At 52.0% G+C, this 25,017-nt stretch overlaps 10 protein-coding genes across 10 annotated transcripts; 4 read left to right on the forward strand and 6 right to left on the reverse strand.

Moving 5' to 3' along the window:
- Positions 1-202: 202 nt before the first annotated feature.
- Positions 203-1,506, forward strand: BD324DRAFT_576036 (hypothetical protein; the record flags this gene model as incomplete). Its single annotated transcript, XM_022013168.1, has 2 exons — positions 203-659; positions 722-1,506. 2 exons carry the CDS (start codon positions 203-205, stop codon positions 1,504-1,506), a joined length of 1,242 nt encoding a protein of 413 aa, XP_021873499.1.
- Positions 1,507-1,645: 139 nt separating this feature from the next.
- BD324DRAFT_648347 (hypothetical protein) lies at positions 1,646-3,221 on the forward strand (the record flags this gene model as incomplete). The annotated part of the gene is made up of 3 exons (XM_022017826.1): positions 1,646-2,559; positions 2,620-2,984; positions 3,040-3,221. The coding sequence occupies 3 exons, from the start codon at positions 1,646-1,648 to the stop codon at positions 3,219-3,221; spliced, it is 1,461 nt and encodes a 486-aa protein (XP_021873500.1).
- A 35-nt stretch (positions 3,222-3,256) lies between these two features.
- BD324DRAFT_614704 (hypothetical protein) lies at positions 3,257-5,115 on the forward strand. The gene is made up of 7 exons (XM_022014633.1): positions 3,257-3,457; positions 3,511-3,641; positions 3,695-3,741; positions 3,790-3,969; positions 4,025-4,276; positions 4,332-4,889; positions 4,943-5,115. Exons 1-7 carry the CDS (start codon positions 3,420-3,422, stop codon positions 5,042-5,044), a joined length of 1,308 nt encoding a protein of 435 aa, XP_021873501.1. The 5' UTR covers positions 3,257-3,419; the 3' UTR covers positions 5,045-5,115.
- BD324DRAFT_614709 (putative mandelate racemase/muconate lactonizing enzyme) lies at positions 5,116-7,496 on the reverse strand. Its single transcript, XM_022014634.1, has 19 exons — positions 7,405-7,496; positions 7,345-7,361; positions 7,263-7,298; positions 7,146-7,218; positions 7,085-7,107; positions 6,952-7,042; positions 6,748-6,898; positions 6,553-6,683; positions 6,468-6,494; positions 6,364-6,431; positions 6,139-6,304; positions 5,904-6,076; positions 5,810-5,849; positions 5,667-5,765; positions 5,606-5,625; positions 5,544-5,549; positions 5,428-5,498; positions 5,332-5,388; positions 5,116-5,287 (listed from the first exon to the last, which is right to left on the reverse strand). The coding sequence occupies exons 1-19, from the start codon at positions 7,439-7,441 to the stop codon at positions 5,131-5,133; spliced, it is 1,443 nt and encodes a 480-aa protein (XP_021873502.1). The 5' UTR covers positions 7,442-7,496; the 3' UTR covers positions 5,116-5,130.
- BD324DRAFT_597224 (hypothetical protein) lies at positions 7,492-11,232 on the reverse strand. Its single transcript, XM_022013875.1, has 12 exons — positions 11,034-11,232; positions 10,777-10,994; positions 10,491-10,733; positions 10,347-10,451; positions 9,740-10,308; positions 9,661-9,704; positions 9,481-9,626; positions 8,876-9,445; positions 8,810-8,840; positions 8,519-8,771; positions 7,741-8,481; positions 7,492-7,688 (listed from the first exon to the last, which is right to left on the reverse strand). The coding sequence occupies exons 1-12, from the start codon at positions 11,039-11,041 to the stop codon at positions 7,647-7,649; spliced, it is 2,970 nt and encodes a 989-aa protein (XP_021873503.1). The 5' UTR covers positions 11,042-11,232; the 3' UTR covers positions 7,492-7,646.
- Positions 11,233-11,381: 149 nt separating this feature from the next.
- On the reverse strand, positions 11,382-13,498 carry BD324DRAFT_614721 (2-oxoglutarate metabolism-related protein). The gene is made up of 9 exons (XM_022014635.1): positions 13,258-13,498; positions 13,135-13,208; positions 12,964-13,088; positions 12,526-12,918; positions 12,090-12,470; positions 11,939-12,033; positions 11,809-11,893; positions 11,689-11,758; positions 11,382-11,635 (listed from the first exon to the last, which is right to left on the reverse strand). Exons 1-9 carry the CDS (start codon positions 13,356-13,358, stop codon positions 11,577-11,579), a joined length of 1,383 nt encoding a protein of 460 aa, XP_021873504.1. The 5' UTR covers positions 13,359-13,498; the 3' UTR covers positions 11,382-11,576.
- On the reverse strand, positions 13,490-18,357 carry BD324DRAFT_614725 (P-loop containing nucleoside triphosphate hydrolase protein). Its single transcript, XM_022014636.1, has 6 exons — positions 17,418-18,357; positions 14,859-17,379; positions 14,660-14,822; positions 14,503-14,625; positions 13,797-14,467; positions 13,490-13,748 (listed from the first exon to the last, which is right to left on the reverse strand). The coding sequence occupies exons 1-6, from the start codon at positions 18,242-18,244 to the stop codon at positions 13,584-13,586; spliced, it is 4,470 nt and encodes a 1,489-aa protein (XP_021873505.1). The 5' UTR covers positions 18,245-18,357; the 3' UTR covers positions 13,490-13,583.
- A 422-nt stretch (positions 18,358-18,779) lies between these two features.
- BD324DRAFT_614728 (cytidine deaminase-like protein) lies at positions 18,780-20,104 on the forward strand. The gene is made up of 5 exons (XM_022014637.1): positions 18,780-19,003; positions 19,044-19,249; positions 19,289-19,496; positions 19,646-19,823; positions 19,863-20,104. The coding sequence occupies exons 1-5, from the start codon at positions 18,809-18,811 to the stop codon at positions 20,096-20,098; spliced, it is 1,023 nt and encodes a 340-aa protein (XP_021873506.1). The 5' UTR covers positions 18,780-18,808; the 3' UTR covers positions 20,099-20,104.
- Positions 20,105-20,111: 7 nt separating this feature from the next.
- BD324DRAFT_597236 (hypothetical protein) lies at positions 20,112-23,372 on the reverse strand (the record flags this gene model as incomplete). The annotated part of the gene is made up of 2 exons (XM_022013876.1): positions 23,225-23,372; positions 20,112-23,183 (listed from the first exon to the last, which is right to left on the reverse strand). The coding sequence occupies exons 1-2, from the start codon at positions 23,294-23,296 to the stop codon at positions 20,112-20,114; spliced, it is 3,144 nt and encodes a 1,047-aa protein (XP_021873507.1). The 5' UTR covers positions 23,297-23,372.
- A 305-nt stretch (positions 23,373-23,677) lies between these two features.
- On the reverse strand, positions 23,678-24,865 carry BD324DRAFT_614733 (hypothetical protein; the record flags this gene model as incomplete). Its single annotated transcript, XM_022014638.1, has 3 exons — positions 24,424-24,865; positions 24,088-24,383; positions 23,678-24,051 (listed from the first exon to the last, which is right to left on the reverse strand). Coding segments are annotated over exons 1-3 (848 nt in total), but the record flags the coding sequence as incomplete, so codon positions are not given.
- Positions 24,866-25,017: the final 152 nt, after the last annotated feature.

The raw sequence follows: 25,017 nt of genomic DNA on the forward strand, positions 1-25,017 counted from the left end.
GATCTGCAGCATACGTCACACACCAGCCAAATTCCCCGGTTAGCGGTCATTGAAACCCGCTTTAATTCTTATTTACCACTGCAGCAGCAGCTCCTCGGTGATCCCATTTTCACGAGCATGTATATATATATATGTATCATGCCTTCTAGCCCATGACGATCAGCTGCTATCACTCCTGCCTCGCTGCTCACACTCAGCCACCATGTCAAGCAAACACGTGATCATTGTTGGTGGAGGACTCGCAGGACCAGCGTTGGCCATCGCCCTCGCGCGACAATCCATCCGATCCACCATCCTGGAACGTCATGCCTCTGTTCAAGATATAGGTGGAGTGATCATGCTTGCTCCAAACGCAATGTGCGTTATGGACAAGACATTGGGGCTGTCAGATCAGTTGCGCAAGGTCGGGACCTCGTTCGACGCCATCAACATTTGGCTCGAGAGAGGTGGTGGTCTCTCTCACGTGGGAGGATTCTCGACTCTATTCCATGAGCGAAGTAGTATCAGTATTGGACGACCGGTCTTACATCAAACATTGATGGACGAGTGCGAGAAGCTCAAGGATAAGATCAATATCCGCTTCTCGTCTCGTCTCCGATCAATTAATGAAGGGCCCGAAGGCGTTGAAGCGATTCTCGAAGATGGCCACAAGATATCTGGTGAGATCCTCTCAAGACATCCGAGAGGTTGCTGCAGAAGCTGATGCGCTCGGATCCTCCAGGAGACATACTTATCGGTGCCGATGGTATTGGCTCCAAAGTGCGTCAATATGTCCTGGGTGAAACGATCGACCCGACCTACAGTGGGATCTTTATGACCGGTATGATCCTACCCAAATCAGAAATCTCTTTGCCCCCTTCCATGTCCTTACCAGTCTTCTCCTACACGCGACATGGGACCTTCCTGATATTTGACATGGGCGACGGCAACGTTCAATGGGTGACAAGCTTCGAGGCGAAGGAGAGGGACAGGAAAACTGGTTGGGCAGAATACGTTCAATCCGGTCAAGCAGTCAAGGACGTCAAATTAAAGTATGGAGATCTACGTATGGATCCTATCAAGAGTATGGTGGACAAGCTATCGACTGAACACGTCAGGTTCTGGGCCCCTTATCTCATGCCACCACTCGAACGATGGCATACAGATAGAGTCTGTATGATCGGAGATGCCGCACATGCTATCCCTCCGTCCGCGGGTCAAGGCGCGGCTCAAGCCTTTGAGGATATCGGCTTGCTCTCGCGTTTGCTAGGCAAGGCGGTGGCAGAGAACAGTCATCCAGACTTTGGACCCATCTTTGAACGATTCGAGAAACTTCGTCGACCGAGAATAGACCAAGTTCGGACCATGACGGTCAGGGCGGAAGCGACTCGAAGGGAAACATCGAATGGATTGATGTGGTGGTTGAAAGGGACAGGCACAAGAGCAGTCTTTTGGCTGCTCGGGAAGAATGGGTATCTGAGTAATGAGGATTTTCTGGGGTACGATGTGAATGCTTTGCCTTTGTAGCCTATTAGTCGCAGATTGGGGGATGATGTCCCGTTGTTGTTGCCACATCATCATCGTTCTGCCACTCAAAAATTCCGTTAGACTGATCAACGTTTCAGTTGTAACATCACGTATATTCCGACCTCACCACGTACGAACGATGCTGGGGTCGACAATACCCCTGGGGTTCAGAGCCAGCACATCGACGCTGCGGTGTCTGACCACAGGCACGTGTCGCCGCTACGCCTCGAAGTCGGGGCGAAAGACATCACAGCCAAAACCCAATCCAGCGGGTAAAGCTTCGTCGATCCCGTCCGGTCCGAAATCAAACCAGAAACACCCATCTACCAGCTCTGCGTCTCCGTCGAAGGCGCAAAAGTCGTCTCAACAGAGACCTTCGACGTCAACTTCCGGAACTCCTCATCAAGATCATGCGAAGCTGAAGGCGGGCACCGCTACTTCTGCTGCTGCCAAGTTGAAAGTTCAACCTCCGATAAACAAATCTTCTTCTTCTTCGAAACCAGCGCAGAAGTCTCAGCCTGCTAAGGGCACAAGAACTGCTGTACTTGTCAAAGCTGCCACCAACCCACAGGAGAATGATAGGAGATCGTCGGTAATTGGAACGGCGACTGAGAACAATGGATCACCACCTCAGTATGCCTCTCCCCTTCCCCCGCAATCGCAAGAAGAACCATCCAGTGTCAACACACCATCCTCTGCTCCTCCTCCCAAGCTCATCGCTCTGACACCAGCCAAACTGCCCCCGCCAAGCTTGATACGGCCCTCCGGGCACGGCCTCTCAACGAGCAATACTGGACTTGCGCCGTCTCTTCCAACTTTCCCTGCTGGATATCGTGACCCATCTCTCCCTCGAAGGTTTCGACCTTCCACAGAGGACGAATGGGGATGGGAGGAGATTAAGTCGGATGATCCAAACTATATCGTGCAGGAGAGATTTGTGTACTGTCTACCAACCCTTTCATCGGGATATGCGACTTACCAGATCATGGGGGGTTCGGCCTTTGTCTGCTTTACCTGTATAGTTGCATTCATTCTTTACCAAACGGGAGAAGCGTAAGTACCAGTAAAGGGTTCATATCCAAGCACAGAGACGCTGACGACGCCCTTTTGCAGACAACGGTATGCTCAACCTCGAGATCCAGATTCGCTTATGGGAAAACTCATGGCTTTTCCCGTTTGGCTCATGGGCACACCAGTCTTCTTACCCCTCGTCTTTACATTCTTTGCTGGCGGTATCGTGTGGCTATATAAAGGTCATCTCAAGCCCGTCAAGAAGATCATCCAGACTCGAAACAGGCTGAGAAGACTCGCTAAAGATGAGCGAGGCAAACCTTTACCTGGACAAGAGACCGTGACGACTTATCTCGTACTGAGAAACGCTGAAGGTCTACCCAAATGGTTCAGATTCGTCTCGGGAATTCAACCGTTTAGGGAGATCAACGTCAATGACATACAGCTTTCGTGGTACATTAAATCTGGTGAGATGGGGTAGTGATGAGGCTGTAAGACGCTAACACTTACAACCGCTCACAGACCGTCTTGTTCGCATGGACATCACTGGCGAGTCTCGGCGGCCTCTTTCTTTCAATAACAAGATTCTCATTGGATTCCAGAAACCCACTGAACCTCAGCTGAAGGCTGCTGAGAGGGATAATGAACCTGTTATAGTGTCCGTTCAGAGGTTGGAAGCCGTCTTTGGTAGAGTGAGAGGATAGAGTGTCACCCATTGCATGGTTCATCATGATAGAACGTTCTGGGGTGGTGCCACATTTGGACCTCTCTCCATTTTCTTTTCTGCCTTGTCGGGTGGCGGCCGGATCGTCATCGTCAGGCCCCCCTCATATTGATCTGTCCACCTTTCTCTCCCACCTCACATCACACTCCGTACATCGATCTCTAGACGTGTACAGACCATGGCAGAAGCTTCTTCGTCCTCTGACGTGATCAAAATGTGATGCTTTGAAGCTACATGAACACGACCCTTTGCTGATACAGCCCCAATAGCACTGTCAAAGGCCCATCCGAGCTCAAACTATCGATCGAGATTGACCCTTCAAAGACCGTAGCAGAACTCAAAGAGGTCATCGCGGAGAAGAGCGATGTAGAGAAAGATAGGCAGAGGTTGATCTATTCGGGTAAGCCTTGCTGAGGCGCGATAGGAACAACCCAGACTCAACTCTCTTTCTAGGCAAGGTATTGAAGGATGAAGAGCAGATTTCAACCTACAAGATCCAAGTGAGGCGCCCACCTTTTTGAAGCAGACTCGACTGACTGCGTTGTCAGAACGGACATACTCTCCATATGGTCAAAGGAGCCAACAAGACGCAAGCTGCTGCTGCTGGCGGTGTTACTGCGTCTCCGGCTGCAGGAGGATCAACGTCTCAATCTCAGCAGCTCCCTCGAATGGGGACAGGATTGAACGTTGCAGGTAACCCAGTCGATAACATTGAGAATATACCTCATGTGAGCCATTGTGATTTAGCTCTAGATCTCCATTCAGCTGACGTCTGGAACTTAGGGTCTTGGCGGCTTCAACCCTTTCGCCAACATGGCTGGACTGAATAATCTCAATGACCCCAACGCCATGACATCCATGATGCAGAACCCTGATTTCCTCAGAGAAATGAGCAACATGATGTCCAGACCCGAAGTCTTGGACCAAATGATCAACTCAAACCCCCAATTGGCACAGATGGGACCTCAGATAAGAGCAGCCATGCAGTCGCCAATGGTCCAGCAAATTCTTCGTGATCCAGAAGCTCTGAGATCTGTACGTCATTGCTTGACTCAGGACTCACAGGCACTTTCTAACATTTGAATTGCAGATGATGGCTATGCAGGCTCAGATGGGAGGCGGAAATCCAATGGGAGGAGGAGGAGGAGCGTTCGGGAATCCATTCGGAGGAGGACTTGGAGGAAATCCATTCGCCGCTTTGGGAGGTGGTGCCGGTGCCAGAGCGGGGACGGAAGGATCAAATACCGCCGAAGACCCATTTCCGAACCTCTTTGCGGCGGGTCAAGCTGCTCAAACGGGAGCTGGCGGTACAGGAGCCGGGGCACGAGGTGGAGGGGCAGGGGCAGGTGCCGGCGGGAATCCCTTTGGAGCTGTCAACTATGAAGCTCTCACTCGAGCCATGATGGGAGGTGCGGGCGCCGGCGTTGGAGCTGGAGCTGGGGCTGGGGCCGGAACTGGAGCTGCGGCTGGAACAGAGGGCAATGCAATGGGTCAGGCGAACCCTTTCGCCATGTATCAGAACATGTTCGGCGGGATGGGAGCTGGCGGATGGGGAGGCATGGGAGGATTCGGTTCACCACCACCTCCGGCTGATACGAGGCCGCCTGAGGAGATCTACGCGACGCAATTGGGACAATTGAATGGCATGGTGAGGCACGATTTCTCGGAGCCATGTGAGCTAGTGCTAACGCATCAGCACAGGGATTGTGGGATGCGCAGAAGAACATCCGCGCGCTCCGAGCCACCGGGGGCAACGTTGAAGCTGCGATTGAATTGATATTCTCAGGATCATTAGATCAGTGAAGGAGCGCCTGACAAGGCAGACAAAGTTCCATGCCTGGTCTCTTCGTCCTCACATGCATGATTGTACTACATGTCGTTCGAGTAGCCTAGTGCACAGCTTGACCCGCTAATCGATGTTGAGCTTCTGTCGCTGCGCCTCCCCGGGCAGCTTTGACCCAATAAGCACCATTGGGGAATGCAAATTCCTCCATGCTCTTAGGGTACATTTCGATACTGTACCCTTCGTTAGGGTTCAGTGGGACGCTGATCAAAGTCAGTATGGGGTCTAGACACGCACGGTGACTCACTTGTATCGCCCATCCGCGTTGATGGAACATGGGTAAAGGAAATTCTCGTGCAAGTGGCTGTGACTTTTTAGCACCAGGACGCAAAGGACCACTTACTCGACGAATTCAAGGACGTTGCGGTCCATATCTCCAGATACGGCAATGTAGTCGATCAGAGACAGGTGAATCTGTCATGTGTGAGCAACCAGGGGCGGATTATAAGAATTCCTCACTGTGTACTGAGGAGGTGAGGGTCAGCGCAAGTCATCGTTCCCTCAAACGCTAATCAACTCACTTCACACAAACCAACTCCACCTGTAGAGTGTCAAATTTTACCCCGACTTGCAACGGCTCACCTGAATGTGGGCAAACGGGGACACCAAATTTGGCAGCCATTAACAGAATTGTAAGAATCTCGTTGACTCCCGATGTTCGACAACTGTCAATCTGGCACACTTGAAGAAGAGTTTAGACATGGGACACGCGGGAACGGATTCACCATCAATAGCGTCGAGCTGCAATAGCTGCTTAAAGTTCATCTGGCCTGTCGTCAGTGGGAGTTCCATTGAGAGGTGTGTTTGTCCTTAGCTCACTCGGTTATGACTGTGCTCTCCGGTCGCCACGCCGATCCCATAAGGTTTGAGCGCTTTTCGGATCGCGGCGTGTCCTACACAGTCGTCCGGCGCTGTGGGTTCTTCAATGAACCAAGGCTTGATAGGTTCCAGCTTCTTCATGTACTCGATAGCCTGAGGGACATCCCAGACCTCTACGAGAACGATTGAATTAGCAGGGCGGCGATCCGAGAAGATTTGGGTGCTGGTAACGCACGATTCGCATCGACCATCAAGACACATCCCGTTGCCGAGGCGTTCTTTCCGGCAATTGTCTTGGGATCAATGACCTTGTCTTTGGGTCGGTTGGCCGGGTCATCGATCAATGATCGGATAAGGAGACCTCGTCGAAGATCGTCCTCGGGATCAGCACCGACCTTGAGCTGAACGCCCGAGTCAGAAAACAGTTTTGCCGAGGTTTTTGACAGAGCAGCTCACTCACCTTGAAGTGGTTGAACCCTTCAGCCAAACCTTCCAGTACCAATCGTTTGACTTTTTCGTCACTGTATCCTACAAAGTCAGCCCAAGCAACGAGCTCTTCCTCACCGAGCCATCCAGCGGAAGTTGTGTAAGCTGATGGATGACTTTTTCAGCGCTACGTATCATTCACTCGGGAATCGATCAGACACACCAGGATATCCCCTCTTGATGACCTCTTCCTCCCTAGCCTTCTTTCCGGACTCTTTCGCTCTGAGCAACTCCAAAGCCTCTTCTTTAGTAATGGCGTCCGAGATGTATTTCCAAGCACAACACTTGACAAATCTAATTCAAGCCGTCGTCAACAGAGTCCCCCCTCTTCACCATCATCAGGCTTTCTAAGACCCACTCTTCAGGTGTAAAGTCACAGATCAACTTCCACAATGGCTTTTTCCTCGACTTTGCCATCATATCCCAAATGGCATTACTGACAGCAGCAGTGGCGAGTGCAATAACTCCCTTCTCAGGGCCAAGCCATCGGTGTTGAGGGTCCATCGTCACTGTATCAAAGCTCAGTACAGGATCTGACTATATCTCCAAAGACACAACTCACGGAATTCGAAGAACGCGCCCATATCGCCAAAAATGGTCTCTACATCCATCCCGACTATGCGCTTTGCGACTTGCTCAATGGCGAAACAGCACTTTTGAAAGAGGTGAGCGCTACCTCGTGAGCGATCACCTACGATTTCATTTCCTCTACCAATGGCTGGATGTTCAGTGCGGGGTTGTCAGAGCCAAGCTCACTGAATGTCATTCCTTGACCTTGGAGCTCTCCAGACGTCTTAATGACGATATAGGCTGCACTGTAGTCGCATTCCTGAATGAAGGTGTGAGCGGTATCCCGTATGAACATTCTCCTACCTTGTTCATGGCATCCGTTCCATCTCCAGTGACGTTCTGGAGAATCAGCAAAAGAGATACATGATTGCAAGGAAGAGCTCACGGTGGGGAAACGGATATCTGGAAAGTCAGCACAAACATGCTTGGTGCAGCTCGATCTCACCATGGACGCTGAAGCTTGTAATCTTCATTCCAGACATGATGCAAAATGTCTTCTGTGTGGTAATGTAATAGGCAACGATATCTATCCAGCAGTATACATAACAAGCACCATATATTCATTCCCCCCAGCCAACCGACTTTCTCTCAGCCGGCCCGATATCCGTCAACGGCCCGGGAACGGTAAAGTGGGATTTTATCGGATAAATGGTATACATGCAACAACACCATAGTGGATGGATGGTCTCAGAAGTTATCAGGAGGAGGACCAAATATACGAACATTGCCCTGTGGAAGGGAGTTCGGTCAGCTTGATATGCGCTGACAAGCTGTCACCCACCTTGGACGTGAGAATAGCATGACGACTCGTAGCTTTTATGCCCATCTTCTCACACGCCTCAATCTCTGCCTTGCACAAACCCAGCTCGTCCCTAGGTAACCACAATACTCGCATCTTCTCTTTTGTTGCGGGATGGAAAAAGGCATACGGATCATTCGGATCAGTCTCTTGACCATTTCTAATGCCAGGTCCACCAGGTTGCACGAGGTATCCAGCCGGCTGATCTTCCTCAAGTTCGGGGTCTGGCGTTTGACCTACATTGCCCATTTCGATGGCCCCGCCGTCAAGGCCATCATACCCCTCGTGCAGGGCGTGTGTGGAGCCGACGGGAGGTCCGGCAGATGTGGGATACCCAGGAGTACGCTGCATCGTCGGAGACAAGGTACCTTGTGAGGACGACGGTGGTCTGTTATTAGAGGTGCCATTTACCGGGGACATGGCTTCCGGGGAAGAAGTGACATAGCCCCTCGGAGCCTTCTTCTCCAAGTCGTCTCGAAACTTCTCTAGAGCCCCTTGTCGTCGAGGGACAATCTTCTGAATCACTCTGGCATCTTCTGCAGGTCGTTGCAAGGCTTTCTCCACGGCGATCCTGTGGGCCTCGTCGTCCGATTCCTCTCCAATCATACTCTCCCCACGGTCACGCTGCGTCCGAGGCATACCATAAGACAAGTGTGCGAGACTCAGCGGCAGTGAATGACGGAGCGGTTTGTATGATGCCATCAGGACGTAATGTATGCCCGCCTTAGAGCTCAGTCCTGGGCGATGGTACATGACTCACGGTAGCAACAATCACAACGATCATGATGATGGCTTGAGGCAAGGCGGCCACGTTCCCCTTCTCGTTTCGTGAGAGGAAGAAGAGAGCGCAGAGGCAGACTTCTTGAATGTAGATGCCGACGAAGACGTGATTGATAGCTTTTGGGAAGAATAAGCCCCCAGTATCGCTTGATTCGGGTTGATCTACGACCCAGATGTACAAGTACTTGTAGACGACGGCAGCGACCGCAAAATAGGCGGCAGCGAAGCCGTTGCTATTGCCGTTCAGCCGAGCTTTATGGATCAGACTTACACGATGGGACTGATGACACAGTACGCCAGCACTATCATCAGGGCGAGAACGGCCGAGGGGACTCACTGATGACGGCGTAAACTGTGACTCCCGGGAAATCGGTTCCCCAAGATGGAGTTTGAAGAGTGTATCTGGTGCTGAAGACTGATCGTGGTGATCCTCCGAGCAGAATGACCTTGATGTAGTAGAATGCCAAAGAAACGACTTGTAATAAAGTTCCGGCCAATCCTGTGAGCTGTGTCAAGATCAAGGTGAGGAAGAACGTCGAGGCTGTCGGCAGCTGTTTGGCCAAGATGTTGGCGACGGATCCCGGATTGTTGAGAATGGGCAAGACGGAAGCAACGAGTCCGGATGCCAAAGTGACGATGAAAAAGGTGTTGATGACGAGGAACACAAAGTACCGGTTCATCACATCTAGTTCCACCTCGGTCTTGCTCGGCTTGCCCTCAAAAGCGGCCAACTGACGCAAGATGGCCGGTAGGAGCAGCATGAGAAGGGCGAGCAGTACTGGCGGTATGATACCACTGATGACACCTTGGAGCAAGCGTTTGCCAAAAGATTTGCCTTGGATCCATGCGAGCCAGTGGAAAGTCTTGGTAAGAGTGGAAACGCTGGACAAGATACCGATGAAGGCGACTGTTGTCAGCTCAGGAATGATTTGGCGCATTCACCTGGGAATGACCATCCGATGATCAAGCCTCCGGTCAAAGCATATGAAATAGCTTGGCGGACTTTTGCCTCATAAGGGTCGAGCCCGAGCGATCGCCAAATTACGTTTTCAGGGGCTTGTTCAATGTAGCGATTTGCCATTGCGTAGCTGCAGGTCAGGACGGTTACCTAATACGACTCACGGCATATTATGGGAGAGAGCTTCAGTAGCCATGTGGGCAGCGATCTAGAATGAGCTGGTGGCCTGCGTTTATCGCTCACTTGCTGGTTGAAACGGATGAAAGCACTACTGCGAGGTGGGAAAAAGTCTCCTTCAGAACCCTCTTTGCGGATATCGTCTTGGAGCTTTTCGCGACACTTCTGAAGAGCCGGTTCGACCTCGAGGATCTCCTTTCGAGCCCATTCGATCGTGTCGACCTTTTCGCCTATCCCCAAAAAGCCCAGACCGAATGGCGCCCATTTTGGCTTGAGGCGCATCGTGGGTCGCTGAGATCGAGGGACCAGCTGATCGGCCAAGGAAAGCTGTTCTACCTTGTCGATAAGATCGGGATTCGCTGGACCCGTGAGAGAATCAGGGATAGGTTTACCCTTTGCCTGAAGCTTTACGATCTTTGCTTGGTTCTGAGCTCGACGCTTTCGAGCAGCTTTGATGAGGCTGACTTCTGCGGATTCGAGTTTCTGAGCAGCCTTTGTCCGTCTATCCCAGAGATCCGGCATGTCCTTGAGGTTTCGATTGAGCCAGATCGATTTGACTCCTCCAGGAAGGGGTGAATACAAGTCTTGTAGTTTCTGCTCGTCCATATAGCTGTTTGGGATGCCCGTGACCAGGACTTGAGCGTCAGTTTGCAGTCTACTTGTTTTACCTCACTTGTGCTAGCTTGGGGCAGTCTCGAATGCGCGGGGCTGATGAGGTATTTCTGTCTTACGACTAGCCAATGATGCATCTCTCCGACGATAAGATAGATGATCCAGCCTGAGAGTGTCAGCTTGTGCGAGAGTCTGACCGCCTCACCAATGAACACGATATCGAGGATCAAATGTGCCCATAATCGGTTCTGATCCTTGTTCGAGATGTTTCCAAAGGTGAACCTGTCCACGCCTGTCTTTCCTGATCCCGTATTAACGCTATCAATTGGCATGAGAACCACCCAGCTCAAAAGCCAGATAGGCACCATGGCCTTGCACATCATGATGAGGAATCGAACAAAGACATAGGGATCGACACCATTCTTGTTGAGTATCTCCTCAGGGTCGGCTGAAAGCGTCAACACAATGCTGCAGCAGAGTCTTGGCCTCACCAAATATGATCTTCCATACAGGCCACAACAGGTTGGAGGAAAGGACTTGAGCTTGTTCCGCTTTGGGCGGCACGTATGTCCTCGGTTCGTAGATCGCTTTGATCCATCGTCGGAGGAGGATAAACGCTACGATTTCTCCACCTGCGATGGCTGAGTTGACTGCGAGAGACGTGACGAAAGAGCTCGTCGAAGCAGACAGAGCTTGGGCGTTGGCATTTCTAAGCAGAATCAGTGATGCGCTGATAGTCCAAACTCACTCCGCCATGGCTGAAGCGTTCGCTGTGAGATTGACTAGCTACCAAGCGAGGAAGTAGAAGTGGAATACAGCAGCGGTTGTGACCGACCTATACGGTCATGGGCGAGCAGCAAAGCGAATAGTCTAGCATTTGCTGCTCGCTGCTCGACGCAACAGGAATAGTGATCACTGTAACAGCCGCAGCCGTTTGGACAATGCGGAATGACTTTCAAAAAACAACAAAAGCTGCAAATCAATCACAGTTACGTCACCAGACTCAAACCCCGCGTCGCTCAAAGATGAACGAGTGAGGGTCCTTGCCTTCGACAATGCCAACGCATCCTCCCATGATGGACCTCATAATTGACACTTCCACAGGCTCACAGCGTATGCAATGGATTCCAGGTACGAATGGCTATGCGTACTGATCAATATTTCTCCTCGTGGAGCCTCCGAGCTCCGCAAGGTCGTCCGTCCTACTCTACCTCCTCTTTCTTTCTCTGTTCCTTCCTCGACTACTGCCTCGCCGCTCCGTGCCCTGAGGGTAGTCTTGGACTGCAGATATCTACACAGGAGATGGTAGGAGCATTCTTCTCGGGTCCTCGATATACTCTTTGACGCGGACTATGAAGGGAATATCAGGATTGGACGGCTCATGTACCTCTTCATCGACTCACCCAAGAATGTAGTCGCTTCTCTACCATCCAGTAGCCTGTGGTCGTATGTCAAACACACGTACATCATGGGCTGGTGAGAAGAGACGTTAGTATGGACTACCGACAAAGAGGAGGGCCCACCCTGATCTCAATTTTGCCATTCACAACCACAGGCCGTTCTTTGATGGTGTGCATTCCGAGGACTGCAGCTTGTGGCAAGTTGATGCTGGAAGGGAGTCAGTTACAGACCAGCCTCCAGATGTGCACTCACATCGGTGTACCAAATAAGGATCCAAAGACTCCACCATTGGAGATTGTGAAGGATCCGCCAGACATGTCCTCAATACCCAGAGCCCCATCACGAGCCTGAGAGACGGGTCAACAAAAAGTCAAGGAAACCAAGTGCGCCCAGCCTCACTCACCCTTTTACCCAGCTCTGCGATTGCCTTTTCCAAATCTATCAAACCCATCTCCTCGGCATTCCTGACGACTGGCGTGACGAGACCTTTTGGAGTAGCGACAGCGACACTGATGTCCACATAGTCCCTGTAAACGATAGAGTCGCCCTCAATACTGGCGTTGGCGACTGGGATCTCTTTCAAAGCAAGACAAGACGCTCGAGCGAAAGCAGACATGAATCCAAGTTTTACACCGTCCGCCTTGAGGATTCCATCCTTGTACAATTTCCGGAACTCCATAATGGAAGACATGTCAATCTCGTTAAAGGTGGTGAGGGAAGCAGCGGCGTTTTGAGAGGCCTTGAGTCGTTGAGCGATAGTCTGACGCATTCTGGACATTTTGACCTAGGATGGCGCATGAGCACCCGGATTGCTGGCATTTTTTTTGGTTGTGACCTACCCTAGTCTCTCCTCTCGTTCCCGCAGTCTTTGGTGCCTTGTCCTCCTTCTTCGCAGGTGCCTTTTCCTGCTTCGGTGGGGCAGGTTTCTCCTCTTTGACTTTCTCTTGAGCTGGCTTCTCCTCCTTCTTTGGCTGATCTGGTTTGCTCTCCTTGACTTCGCCTGCACCCTTCTCCTTGTTCGCAGCTGGGGCAGCATCGTCCTTGTTTCCTTCCTCCGGGTTCTTCGGTTCCGATCGAGCGCCTCCCTCTGGAGCAGCTTTTGGTTCACTATCTCCCGAATCCTCACCGGGCTCAATCTTGAATAAATCTTGTCCTACTGTCACGGTGGAGTCCTCTTCCACGAGCAGCTCAGTGATTTTCCCAGATTTCGGGGCGTTGACCGAGACGTCGATCTGAGGAAGAGAGGTAAGCGATACTGTTGGCCATTCTACACCCACCTTATCAGTCTCAATAGTCGCAATCTCCTCGTCTTGCTTGACAAAGTCGCCCACTGCCTTGCTCCATTGTTTCAAAGTTCCCTCTGTTATAGATTCTGCCATCTGAGGAACCTTGACAACCTCGTCTTGGTTTGGATGAGCTTGAGCTTCCCATCAAAAGACGGAACTCACCAAGGAAAATGGCTGATGAGTGAAATGAAGCCCGGAACAGAGGTCTAGGGATGAGCGCAAGAAGAGCGTGAGAGCTTGGATATACGTCAGATGAGAAGAGGGATTCATAGCATTCCGACTCACAGAGGCGCCTGAGAGCTTCTACAGATTCCCCTGGTTGCCGTCCGTCGGATGGCAGAGGACGATGCCATTCTCAAAGCTGTCCTCGTGGGTGATCGCAGCATGATGAAGGAGAAGTGGGAGGGGGGTTCGAGCGGTGCAAACGTCGAGCGAGCAATGGATGGAAGAGCTTAGCTGTAATGTGGATGAGCAGCAAGAGAAAGAGAGAGGAGGAAGGGGGGGGGCCGGTTGGAAAATCGCGGAGTTCGCATTTGAATTCCGTGTCTTCGGCTTAATATTCCGCCTATTGCCGATCACAAATACAACTGATACGATGTATATACTCTACTCTACTCCCACTCGCCGGTCTGCATGAGTTGAGCAAACACTCCGCCTCGTCTGAGCAGCTGCTCAAAAGGTCCTTCCTCGACTACTCTACCGCCAACAAGACAGATCACTCGGTCACATCGTTTCATAGCTTCAAGTGAATGAGTGATGAAAATGGTGGTCCTGGTCTGTCCCCTACATCAGCAGTGTCCATACTTTTGGTGGGTCTCGCTCACCTCTTTGACTCTGCCTATCGTATCCAATATTGCCCTCTCGTTCTCACCATCCAATGCACTCGTACATTCATCCAAGATCAATATTCTTGATCTCCTGACTAAAGCTCGAGCGATCTGTAACCTCTGAGCTTGACCGCCAGAGATCAATGAAGCGTTCTCTCCGAGATTCGTATCGTATCCTCCCGGAAGACCTTGTATGAAATCGTGGATATTGGCTGCTCTCGCCGCTCGTTGAATCTCTCCTATGGGCACATTGGATCCATAAGCGATATTTTCAGCGACAGTCGCGTCAAACAGATTGGCCGTCTGAGATACGATCGCAATGTGGTTCCTGAGCCATTTGACATCTGCTTGAGCCAGATCATACTTGTCCAGATGAATCGTGCCGGAACTGGGCTCGTACAGCTTTTGGAGAAGCGCCGCAATGGTCGATTTGCCACACCCCGAAGGCCCGACGATGGCCACTGCCTCACCAGGATGCAGACTGAGAGAGAGGTCGGAGAGAATGGGAACGTCAGGTCGGGTCGGATAGGCAAAAGAGACGTGGGAGAAGGTAGCTTGGCCAGGGATTGGAAAGCGAAGTGAACCTGCACATTCTGAAGTCGTCGTTGAGAGATAATAGAGTCGATTGAAGTCTGTCGCGGCAGCACGACCTTTGGCCATGGCGGGGACTAGCAGTCAGCAACGAAGGTCTCAAGCCTCTCACTGAAATCTAACATCGCGGTTCCCATGGTCAAGGAGAAGAGGATTAGATTGTAGACTTGGAGCATCTGGGCATAATTGATATACCCTTGCAGGATGAAGACACTCCCCGCCCAGTTCATCAAGGCTGTCATGAGCGGTGTTCGGTGGGACATTCTCACCTTGAGCAAAGAATGGCATTCCAGCGACAAAGCCGATACCAATAGCCACAGCCCAGCCTGTACGTTTCCCGGTCGACAACGCGGACGACGCATCCGCCTCGAAACGAGCATTGAACGTCTTCTCCAAGGCCATCGCACGAATTCCGCGAAGGTTCGCCACGCACTGGATGTCAGCCATTGCAACGCACCATGGACGAACCTCGTAAAATGTCCTTGCAACTGCCTCGCGTTTGGCCTTGTTCCGAACTTCAGCCTTGCCAATGAGGGAATTATTGAACGTCATGATCGATGCAAAGACGGGTGCGAGTCCGACGCCAATCAAAGTCAATCGCCAATCGACGATCATTGCCCAGATGATACCCATTCCAACCATGATGACGAACACTGTCATTTTGCCAATCACAGAAGCGATCAGCGCTCGCATGTCATCGGAATCCTTGATGATGGATTGCACGAGGCGCACGGGCGAATGATCCGTTTGGTCGAACCATGCTTTATCCTGCGCCAAAACTTTGCCGTACGCTTCGGAGCGGATCTTGTTGACCCACATCGCCGCGAGAGAGTACAGAAAGTACTGTTGTAGCCAGTCTGCGAAGGCTTGAGCTGCACAAATAGCAAGGACGATGAGTCCGAACTTGGTCAAGGCCGGGTCCGTTCCACCAGATCCGACGATGGTCATGAGTTTCGATAGGAAGAACGACCAAATCGGTGTGGCGACACCGTGAAGAATGGCGCCAAAGAGGCCAAAGAAGAGGTTCTGTTTGCGAGGAAGGGTCGGAAAGTAGGAGACGAGGAGAGCGAAAAGCCCAGGCGGGCGCGTTGGTTTGACAGGAGTGACCTCCTCCAGTGTTTCTCCCTTGTCATCTGTAGATACGTGCAGCTGGATAGGCTCCTTCTCCACGAGCTGAGAATACCTCTGGCCAGGCGATCGTCCATGCTCGCTGCGATTCGACGTGAAAGACATTTGACTTGCTGGGCGGGGAACGACCAAGCTGTTCCGCGATGCCCTAGAGACGAGACTGCTTCTCCTTACCAAGCTTGTCCGATGAGATGCCTTTGGATCCTCCCAGCTCAGCCGACTCAGGCGCTTAGAATCGGTCTTGGCATACTGCTCCAGAACATCGAAATAGGCCATGCTTTCTCGCCCAGGGAGTCCGAAGGATGGAGTATGAGGTCGAAAGGGTACCTCGTAGGCGTCATATGCATCTTCAAGAACCTCTTCAGGGTCCCAATCTTCCATTTTCTCTGCCAAAGGCTCCAAGGCCTGTTCAGCAGCCATAGCTGCGAAGATGCCCGTCACCGCTCCGTTCAGTGGTGTCTTCTTGACCAGATCAGATCGAAAGCCTTGTTCGGCGACCACTCCATGCCGCATCACGTAGACAAAGTCGTCCGGCACAATCTGGGACAAGTCGTGAGTGATGACTATGGTCGTCTGGTTCTTCCGCCATGTTTTTATGTTCTCAAAGACGAGCACACGAGAAGTCGCATCGAGTGCCGAGGTCGCTTCGTCGAGAATCAGCACGGTAGGGTTTCTGATTCTCGCTCTGGCAATGGCCAGACGTTGTCGTTGACCCCCGCTCAAGGCGGAACCGCCCGTGCCGAGATTTGTTTCGTAACCCTCCGGTAGGCCTTCGATAAACTCATGGATCAGGGCCATCTTGCAAGCTTCTATAACTTGTGCTCGCGTGGCGCCGGAAGGTGAGCCAATGGCCACATTATCATGAACCGACATATCAAATAGGATGCAGCCCTGCTGCACTGCTCCAATATGTTGTCGTGTCAATTCAGGTGAAAGTGTACGATTGTCCATGGTTATGAGACCTCCGTTGGGATCGTATAAGCCAAGGAGGAGTTGGGCGATCGTGGATTTGCCGGACCCAGAACCGCCGACGATGAATGTTGTTTCTCCCGGTGGGAGGAAAAGGGTGACATTTTTCAGAATCACAACCTCAGGACGAGAAGGATAGGCAAACGTGACGGATGAAAGGGTGAAATCGCCTCGGACGCGAGAGCCGGGCGAAGAGGGTGGAGCCTGGGATGTGCCGGGGTCTGAGAAAATGTCTGTCTTCGCCTGAGCACTTGACGATGTGAGATCATGTTCAACGAAGGGATTCGAGATGATCGCTGGCTTCGCCGCCACGCTCGTAATCACCGTCCTCAAGGATGCCATCGAGTTCTTGCCTTTTGTGACGACAGTCAACTGCGGGACAACCATTTGTAGGAATGTTGCCGATAACAAGCAAGCCCAAAAGACAGTCATGACGGTCCCCGCGGATGTCCCATCTCGTACGACCTTTGCGCCGTACCAAAATCCAACGACAAAGGTGCCAAGCAGGAAGAATTCAGTAGTCGAGATGGACAAGGCCCAAACAGCCGACTGACGGATCAATGATGCTCTTGCGCCATCTGCGACCCGAGTGAATCGCTCAAGCTCCGAGCCTTGGGCATTGTGTGCTTTGACAGTGGCGATAGCTGACGTCGCGCGGTCTACATTCGTCGAAGCCTCTGCATTACTCCGCCTTTCGAGTGCGTAGAGAGGTTGACAGACGATTTGGGTGATGAATTGTATGATAACGATGACGGGGATGGTGGAGAGGGTAACGAGAGCGAGGACTGGCTGAGTGGCGAGTGCAAGGATGAAGCAGGCGATGAAGGTCGAAAGGTTTTGGACCACGAGGCCAAGGGCGATGGATGAACCAAGTCGGACCTCGTCGGTCTCTCTGTAAACGTCAGGGATGCAGAGATCATCAGCACCTGCCTTGTGAATTTGGCCATGAGACCACCCGCACCGATAGACTCTCCGGGCATACCCATGCCGAGGTCGAACCACTCAATTGGCTTGTCTCGAACCGAGGCATAGACGGCATGTCGTAAACGATGCGTGACGTTCTCACCATGCCTGGCCCACAGAACTCCCTTGACGTAGTTGAGAGCGACCGCTGCGGCACCAGCGATGGCGAGTTTCACAGTGGTCAGTTTGACGTCATGTCTCAAAGCCTCGCGCTGAGCTTCGCTGGCGTTATTGTCTAAGGGATAATTGACAAAAGCCTCAAAGGCGTCCCCAACTATGACGGACATGTAAGGTTGAACGAGAGCAGCTGTCATCGATACCAGGACAGCTGGTACCAGATACAAGAAATGATCTCGGGGAGTGTGGAGAGAGAAGAGGCCGCGAAAAGTCGGTGTAAGTGGTGGACTTTGCGGAGCGAGGGGAGGTTGTAAAGGGGTTGGAGGTGGCATGGCGTCTTCACCAGATGGATCAGTCCTTAGATAGGGTTCATGATCTATAGCGTAGCGATCATCGAATGGAGATTGTCTTCCGGGTCGAGAGATGGCATGGAGCTCCACCGAATCTTGGAGACGATAAGAAGAAGGCGGGGCAGAGAGATTCTGACCTCGACCGTATGTCGATGTGCCTGAGGAATAGCCTTGTCGAGGTGTTCGCGGATTACTCGAGCTTGTCGAGGATGGGAGTTGAGTATTGCGAGCGATGGACGAAGGACTTCGACGAGGTGTAGAAGGTCCAGAGCGATGATTTGTCAGGTCGACTCGGGTACGAGAAGAGGAAAAATCTTGCAAGCTCATGTTGAGGGATCCGATTCTAGGTTGGCAGGCCAGGTTCGAAAGGATGGGTAGATGTGCTCGTTCAACGAGTCCTCTTGGAATCTAAGGTGACTGCAATGTAAGATGGATTGAACGGAGTCATCAGAAAAGACAGCACGTAGTCAAGACATGACCAACGAGTCCCCGCCGACACATATTTGCATGCTGCTTGCACTCCCTCACAGGCATTCGGGCAGAAAGTTTTGCAATCCCTCCCCGATGGATCTTATTGTTCTAGCCTCCCGGAAATTTCGCCATGCATGACGTTGGGCATGAGCGGCGGAGGTGGTCAAGCATGAGGAGAGCGGGAGATACACCAGGCATCGCTGCAGAAGAACAAAGAGGAGGGACAAAGAGCAAAGCACAAAGATCCACTAAGAGAACAATAAAGGGAATGACCCCGATGCAAAGAAGTAGAGATCACGTGGTGTGGAAAAAGACGGAGTTGAGTCTGTACTCCGCGTGTCTCCGTCTCGGAGAGACGCGTCTTCAACATTGATTTTCTCGTCGAGATTTCCGGGTTTCGAACACTCAGCTGAACACATAATGTTCATTGCCATCGCAGGCACACCATCGTCGGGCAAACGTACTTTGCTGGAATACCTAGTGAATAGGTATGGATTCACTCAAGTCGGACTGGACAAGAAAGGAGAAGTTGGTCCCACCGACTCAGACTCATCAGCTCATCTTGAAGTACCGCTGAGCAGTCTAAGTGTGTCTACAAGTTCAACCCCGGCAGTCGTATGTTTACCGTCCTCTGAACTCGAGCTCACTTCTTAAGACAACCATTGCCACTCTTCCTAATCCGCCTCTGCTCCCTTCTACTGCGACCCTGTTGGACTACACAACTCGGAATTGGCTCTCACACCACGTAACTCTCGATCTCACATCTTATGAAACCATTGAGCCGTTCGTCAAGCGACCATTCTTCCTCCTTGTCTTTCTGGATGGGCCATTGAGAGCGCGATATGAGCGAGAGCGACATAGGTCAGCATATCATTGCGAGCTCACAGCTGATCATCATAGACGGAAAGACATTACGCTGGATGAATTTTGTGCAGAGCACGACGTTCTCTTAAATGCCCCTGAAGCAGACTTTCGCCGAGTGGTCAAAGCGGCGACACTGAGTATATGCAACAACGCGCCTACAATAGCAGAGTTCTACAAGCACTTGGATCAGATGGATTTATTGAATGAAGAGCGGTTGAGACCCGGATGGGACAACTACTTCATGGTGAGTGAGCGAGCGAGCTTGCGGAGAAAAGAGTGCGAGCAGGATACACTCCGTCCGAGTGAATCGGGCAACCGGCTTGTACCACATCTCTCGAATTAATTGACCGCTGACATTCGTCCTCCTCTTCTTCCTTCCTCGCCCTCTCGCAGACCCTCGCCTCTCTCGCCTCGCACAGGTCTAACTGTATGAAACGTCGTGTCGGCGCCCTGCTTGTCCGTTCCAAGCGCATCCTGTCCACAGGCTACAATGGCACTCCGCGCGGGACTCGAAATTGTAACCAAGGTGGTTGCAGACGCTGCAATGGGTCCGCACGAGGCGGCGAGGCGTGTAAGCTCGAACGTCTCGAGTACCAGCTGACCAAGATAGTGGACGAGTGCCTCTGCCTACACGCTGAAGAGAATGCCCTGCTCGAAGCAGGTCGTGAGCGTATAGGAGAAGACTCGGTCCTTTACTGCAACACCTGTCCTTGTCTGAGATGTTCAGTCAAGATTGTCCAGACGGGCGTCAGAGAAGTCGTGTACAATCAATCGTATAGTATGGACGCAGCATCCGCCATGGTCTTGCGTGAAGGCGGTGTCACATTACGACAGCTTCTGATATGATGCATTCATCAAATTATATGTTGTTCAGCAACGACGGGGCATCCGTCTTGCCGAGGTATGACCACATCCCTTGTCCTGCTAGAACACACCACAGCGCATCTCCATCTCGCTCGCCTAAGCATTTGTATACTTCCATCGCTTTGTCTTGGATCCCTTGGGGTGCACATCGATCAAGCAAAGGTCGGAAGAGCACCATCATCTCCCACAAGAGCGAATCGTTGACAGGGACCTCTTCCACAATCCATTTGGCGGTGTTGAGAATCGCGATGTGTAGTCGGAACGAGACTGTCCACTCGCTCCCGATCATTGCAGAGAAATGATCAGCCTTTTGCTGAACCTCCAAAATCTTCTTCATCTTTGGCCACGCTTGATCCAGAACTCGACGACCCATGAAATCGCCGCAGTGTTGGCATAAAGCAGCGACAAGCTGGGCAGCCTCAGTGACCACGTACGGGAGATCCTCGAGGCGATTCAGGATGATAGTCCACGAGCGATCTATGAGAGGTAAGAGATCGCCCTCTCGATTACCCATCGCCAGGACAGGCACAGCGCGGGTGATTAAAGCGAGGACGCGGGCTCGGAGAAAGGGTGAATGGTGTGAGACAAAATGAAGGGATTTGTCAACAATCTGAGCGCAGACCTCCTGTCCGCGAGTTGGAGGGATCTCTTCAGGCGCTTGAGGTTCTGCTGTCGTCTGCGCCTCTGTCTGAGATCCAGCAGCGACGTTCTCCGCCAATATGTCCAATTCTTCCTGGATGAGCCTTTTTCGCATCTGGAACCATTCTTCAAATCGATCAAAGTCTCTCTGTGGATCCGGCGGCTTCTCCACTCTTCTCATCTCTGCGAGTTTCTTCGCTCTCGCCTCGCTCACGCCATCTGCCTCATTCTCATCCGCCATGACTTCGATCAAAGCGACTAACACAGCTAATAAGCCCGAAGTCAATGTCTCGTATCCGTGGAAATCGTCCAGTGCGTCAAATATTTCGTCAACAATATCATGGACCATGGGGACGATTTCGGCACCGACCAAACGAACCATGGCAATCAGGACCAAGGGAGCGGTGGATGATAATCTCGCATGAGTGAGTCGTTGCGAGACCGCGTGGATAACATAATCGCTATTATCAAGGATCATGACCTGCACGCTGGGGTAGTCCGTATTTCTGGCAACCCGGTGAATCGCATCGTTCGCAGACTCCTGCACGATCGCCTGCGGTGAGGCTAGATGCTCGAGTAAGTGGTAAAGGGCGTGAAGTAGTAGCGGACGGAATAGACTGCCGAGAAGCTGCGAGCTGAGGGCGAGGGAGGAGACCGAAAGTGCTGAAAGAAGACTCCGCTGGGCGAGAAGATTCGGCTGAGGATTCTCTTTGGGAGTCGCTATGGGTCGAGAAAGTAGGGACACAGTGCCAATACCGCGAGTATGCTCTGCCGGCACGAGTGCGTCATTCTCCGGCTCGGGGACATCCTCCATGTCATCGGCATCGCTCATTTTGCCAGTCTCGTCACCGACTGTCCTCGCCATCTCCCGTGCCATCTTTCGCGTCGCACGGCTAACTCGTCCCTCGTTGCTGACCTGGCCTTCTGCGATGCCCCCGAGAACTTGCTGCGCCACCCAAAGGGCTGAGACCCGTCTCGCGACGCTACCTCGATATTTGAGCAGAAATTCAACAGTATGCAATCCCGCATCGTCCGCGGCATGACCCATCGTACCTAGCATTGTCTTGATCGCTCGGTACGTCTTCCCAGATTCCAAATGTCTTAGACGCATCGTGGACCCTCCAGTCATAGACGGCCCTTGCCATGCTGATTCTGTCAAGCGCTTGGCCGTCTCATTCTCATCTCTCCAGGTCCAAGGTTGGCCGAATTCGAAACATTGCAATAATGCCCCGCTCCAACGTTCAATATGCCCATTGGGCCCAAGGAGATGACTTATCGGTTTAGGAGACAGCTGAGCGATAGCTGTAGCGACTTTAGCCAAGCGTTCCACTTGGTCGTCCTGCTGCGAAAGCACCAAGCGAGGAAAAGTTTGAATGGCGTCGGTCAAGATGTTCAGGAGGACAGCCTCGTGATCCCCCAGGGGCGTTTCCATCGGGATCAGATCATCCTGAGAGAGGAGTAATACCGTTGTTAAACAATGAGGCACGAGCAGAGGTAGGGATTCGGAACATGAGGTGAGAATCTTCAGAGCCAGCGTCCCTGCTGCTCGTCGGACTTGATATACCGCACTGGATGATAGCGACAGCATCGGTAAAATGGCTTTGGCCAGTTGAGTAGAAGTAAATTCGAGGTACGTGGCGGAGAGCGGAGGGAACGGATCGTTAGTTGATGAGATGCTTGGTGCAGGAGACCATTCGTCGAGCTGTGATAAATCGTCAAGCGTCGCTTTGAGGACGCCCAATCGCTTGAGTGAATCGTCGCCTAGTGTCATGGATACAACATCGCCTACTAGCCCCAAAGCTTGTTCTGTCACATCGCCCTTGAGGTCGGAGATGACCCTGGCGACGGAGCTCACGGTACCAGGAAGCAGGGCGGCGAGAACACGCTCTTGTCCACCGAGATAAGTCTTCAAAACTGTCCTGAGTAGTGTAAATGAAGGCAGTGTCGGCGTGTCCAGTAGCATTGTCACAGTCTGGAATAATGTAGGCATGAGAGGACTTTTTGCGTCTTTCACAAGGTCTCTCATGGCGGCTGTCGGATGACTGTGTGTGGGTGATAGAAGAGCAGACAGAAGAGCTAATGCTTGCTCGTCTGAGGCCACGCCTTTGCCCTTCTCTCCTCGAACTGGCCTAGCCACGAATCTCCAGAGCTGCTCCCAAGCTACTTTGTCCATACCTCCCGGTAGGGTCTTCCACACGTCAACGACATGAGCCAGGAGCGCATAGACCGCTTCGAGAAAGATGCCTGGGAGCGTATCATTGCGGCGTATGATCTGAGTGATAGGGAACACAACGTAATTGATGAGTCCAAGGGATAGAGGGACGCCCTTCAAGTCTGCTGAAAGCTTTCTGACCAGTCGAGTATGAGGCGAGAACGCTGTGACGGGTTGGGAGACCAATCCCATGAGCTCGACGCAGATCGGTTTGAGCTAACAGGGCTCAGCGTTGACATATTCCACCACCTCCTTACCATTTGGAAGGGAGTTCGAGATGAGCTGGCATGATTGACAGACGCATGTCCACTCATAGCCCCGTTTAGCATCGATGTCACCTCCTCCTTTGTCTGAACGTCCAGCGTCTCATCATAGTACTGGATTGGTCAAAATGTCAAAATCCGTGAACCGGTTCGATCACACTCAATCGCAATTGAAAAGTGGCACTGCTCATCGTGGCATTCATTCGTAGCTCTCTACCACGACAAGAATCCTTCTTTCTCATCGTACCTTCTGCCACTGACCAAGGTTGACTGCGGGCCGCTCACTGGAAGCAGCCTCGTAGCATGAGTTGATGTCGATTGGCGAAGGGGATTAGCTACCGGCCGTGCCGGGCATGTCGGACCATTTTACAGATTGTTGTTGACCCAGGCACCGGTCACAAATGTGACCCGATTGAGGCCAAAGATCTCATCAATTTTCACACACTGTCGCGTAGCTCATGCATCGCAAAATACCTATCGTTTCGTGATTCGACTCCACAGAGCTCTAGCGGCATCTCTCATTCCATCACGTGGCGGCTGAGAGGATACTTCCTGAGGCGTCTCCGCGGGCTCAGACGGCTTCTCGCTCTTCTCCTCGTAAGGCGCCCACCACTCTAATAAACGCTGGGAGAGAGTGGGTGTAGTATAATACTGCCCTGTCTCTGGTTCTCCAAAGACTTGCTCAATCCTCTTCACGGAGATGACTACATCTTGATTTCCTGCACGTTCCAGGACTTTCTCCTCTGATGTGAAAAGTAGGGTATAGTTTTGGGTGAGAAGAGTGTCTTTCGTTTTGAGTCCCAGCTCCACCACATTCGCACCTTGACATCAGCACGGCTCTTCATCGAGCGACCAACCCTTGTAAGACCATCGGATGGAGCATTTTTTCGGATCAATGTCCCTAGGTCTGGGATATGGCTTGACTTTCCAGATGGGGATTCGCATCTGGTGATTCGGTGTAGTCAAGCGCAAGACTATACGGTCCTTGTTGCCTTCTGTGTAGCGAACCTGTGATAATCGCGTTACGAGACGGCCTTGAAGATAAATCGCGGCGACTGGTATCGCCGAAACAACAAGGCAGATTGAGGGATAGAACCACCACGGCATGCCTTCGTCAAAGGTACTTCCGAACTTCCCGCGGAGCCGTTCTTTTCTATCAATGTCAGCTACTTGGTAAGATCTCCTTTGCCCACGATTCAGGAGGTATCTCCACAGGATCCACGAGGTTGGCTACAGTCCAACCGACCACTACGGTGAGAAAGATCAAAGTGTAGATTGGCAGATTCTCATTCCGATCGACATAAGGTCTTGAGAAGACGATACGTTCCATCTCGACGACGCCAGGTGTTCTGGAGGGAATGACAACCCATGGCCATTTAGGATCATGAGGAATGGCTACCCGTGTATGAGGCGTTGAAGGGATCGGAAGAGGCAGGGGCCGGTCCTGTCGAATCCTGGCTTTTGCTGGAGGAGGAGGAGGAGGAGGTCTAGCAGGTCGACCCTCGGTCGCATAGAGTCTGACGCTGGTCTGCGAGATCAGACATCTGACATCGACCTGGAACCTCAACCTTGATGGCCCAGCATGGGGTATCACTGTCCTCAGCATGATTTGTATCAAGCTGAAGAAGCATTCCAATCCACTTGCTCGCTGCCTGCCTTATTTCCGAATTTTTGGCTCGGCTGCTCCGGGAAAACAATCTCCGTCTTACGTAAGTGTGTCATCGGTTGACGGTATTTCCCGGTCAAACCGTGTCAAATGTCCATTTCATGTTGTTGTTGCAACCATA

This window comes from Kockovaella imperatae, assembly GCF_002102565.1.
Source record: "Kockovaella imperatae strain NRRL Y-17943 chromosome Unknown BD324scaffold_2, whole genome shotgun sequence".
NCBI classification, from domain to species: domain Eukaryota; kingdom Fungi; phylum Basidiomycota; class Tremellomycetes; order Tremellales; family Cuniculitremaceae; genus Kockovaella; species Kockovaella imperatae.

Bases quoted from the DNA above. Each gene is read 5' to 3' on its own strand.
- BD324DRAFT_614728 (XM_022014637.1), top strand. From the start codon at position 18,809: ATGTTCATTGCCATCGCAGGCACACCATCGTCGGGCAAACGTACTTTG. The intron at 19,004-19,043 runs GTATGTTTACCG...TCACTTCTTAAG, and splicing joins CAAGTTCAACCCCGGCAGTC to ACAACCATTGCCACTCTTCC. The intron at 19,824-19,862 runs GTAAGCTCGAAC...TGACCAAGATAG, and splicing joins CGCACGAGGCGGCGAGGCGT to TGGACGAGTGCCTCTGCCTA.
- BD324DRAFT_597224 (XM_022013875.1), bottom strand. The intron at 10,452-10,490 runs GTGAGGCGGTCA...TGACACTCTCAG, and splicing joins CCTCGATATCGTGTTCATTG to GCTGGATCATCTATCTTATC. The intron at 8,482-8,518 runs GTGAGTCATGTA...CTGAGCTCTAAG, and splicing joins TCGTTGTGATTGTTGCTACC to GCGGGCATACATTACGTCCT.
- BD324DRAFT_614709 (XM_022014634.1), bottom strand. From the start codon at position 7,441: ATGTCTGGAATGAAGATTACAAGCTTCAGCGTCCATG. The intron at 6,684-6,747 runs GTGGGTCTTAGA...GGCTTGAATTAG, and splicing joins TGTGACTTTACACCTGAAGA to ATTTGTCAAGTGTTGTGCTT. The intron at 6,305-6,363 runs GTGAGTGAGCTG...TCGGGCGTTCAG, and splicing joins AAGGGTTCAACCACTTCAAG to CTCAAGGTCGGTGCTGATCC.
- BD324DRAFT_614725 (XM_022014636.1), bottom strand. From the start codon at position 18,244: ATGAGCTTGCAAGATTTTTCCTCTTCTCGTACCCGAGTCGACCTGACA. The intron at 17,380-17,417 runs GCAGGTGCTGAT...TGACGTTTACAG, and splicing joins CTCATGGCCAAATTCACAAG to AGAGACCGACGAGGTCCGAC. The intron at 14,468-14,502 runs GTGAGAGGCTTG...GCTGACTGCTAG, and splicing joins AACCGCGATGTTAGATTTCA to TCCCCGCCATGGCCAAAGGT.
- BD324DRAFT_614721 (XM_022014635.1), bottom strand. From the start codon at position 13,358: ATGCTGCGATCACCCACGAGGACAGCTTTGAGAATGGCATCGTCCTCT. The intron at 12,034-12,089 runs GTGAGTGAGGCT...CCCGTCTCTCAG, and splicing joins TCGCAGAGCTGGGTAAAAGG to GCTCGTGATGGGGCTCTGGG. The intron at 11,894-11,938 runs GTGAGTGCACAT...ACTCCCTTCCAG, and splicing joins TCCTTATTTGGTACACCGAT to CATCAACTTGCCACAAGCTG.
- BD324DRAFT_614704 (XM_022014633.1), top strand. From the start codon at position 3,420: ATGGCAGAAGCTTCTTCGTCCTCTGACGTGATCAAAAT. The intron at 3,742-3,789 runs GTGAGGCGCCCA...CTGCGTTGTCAG, and splicing joins TTTCAACCTACAAGATCCAA to AACGGACATACTCTCCATAT. The intron at 4,890-4,942 runs GTGAGGCACGAT...GCATCAGCACAG, and splicing joins TGGGACAATTGAATGGCATG to GGATTGTGGGATGCGCAGAA.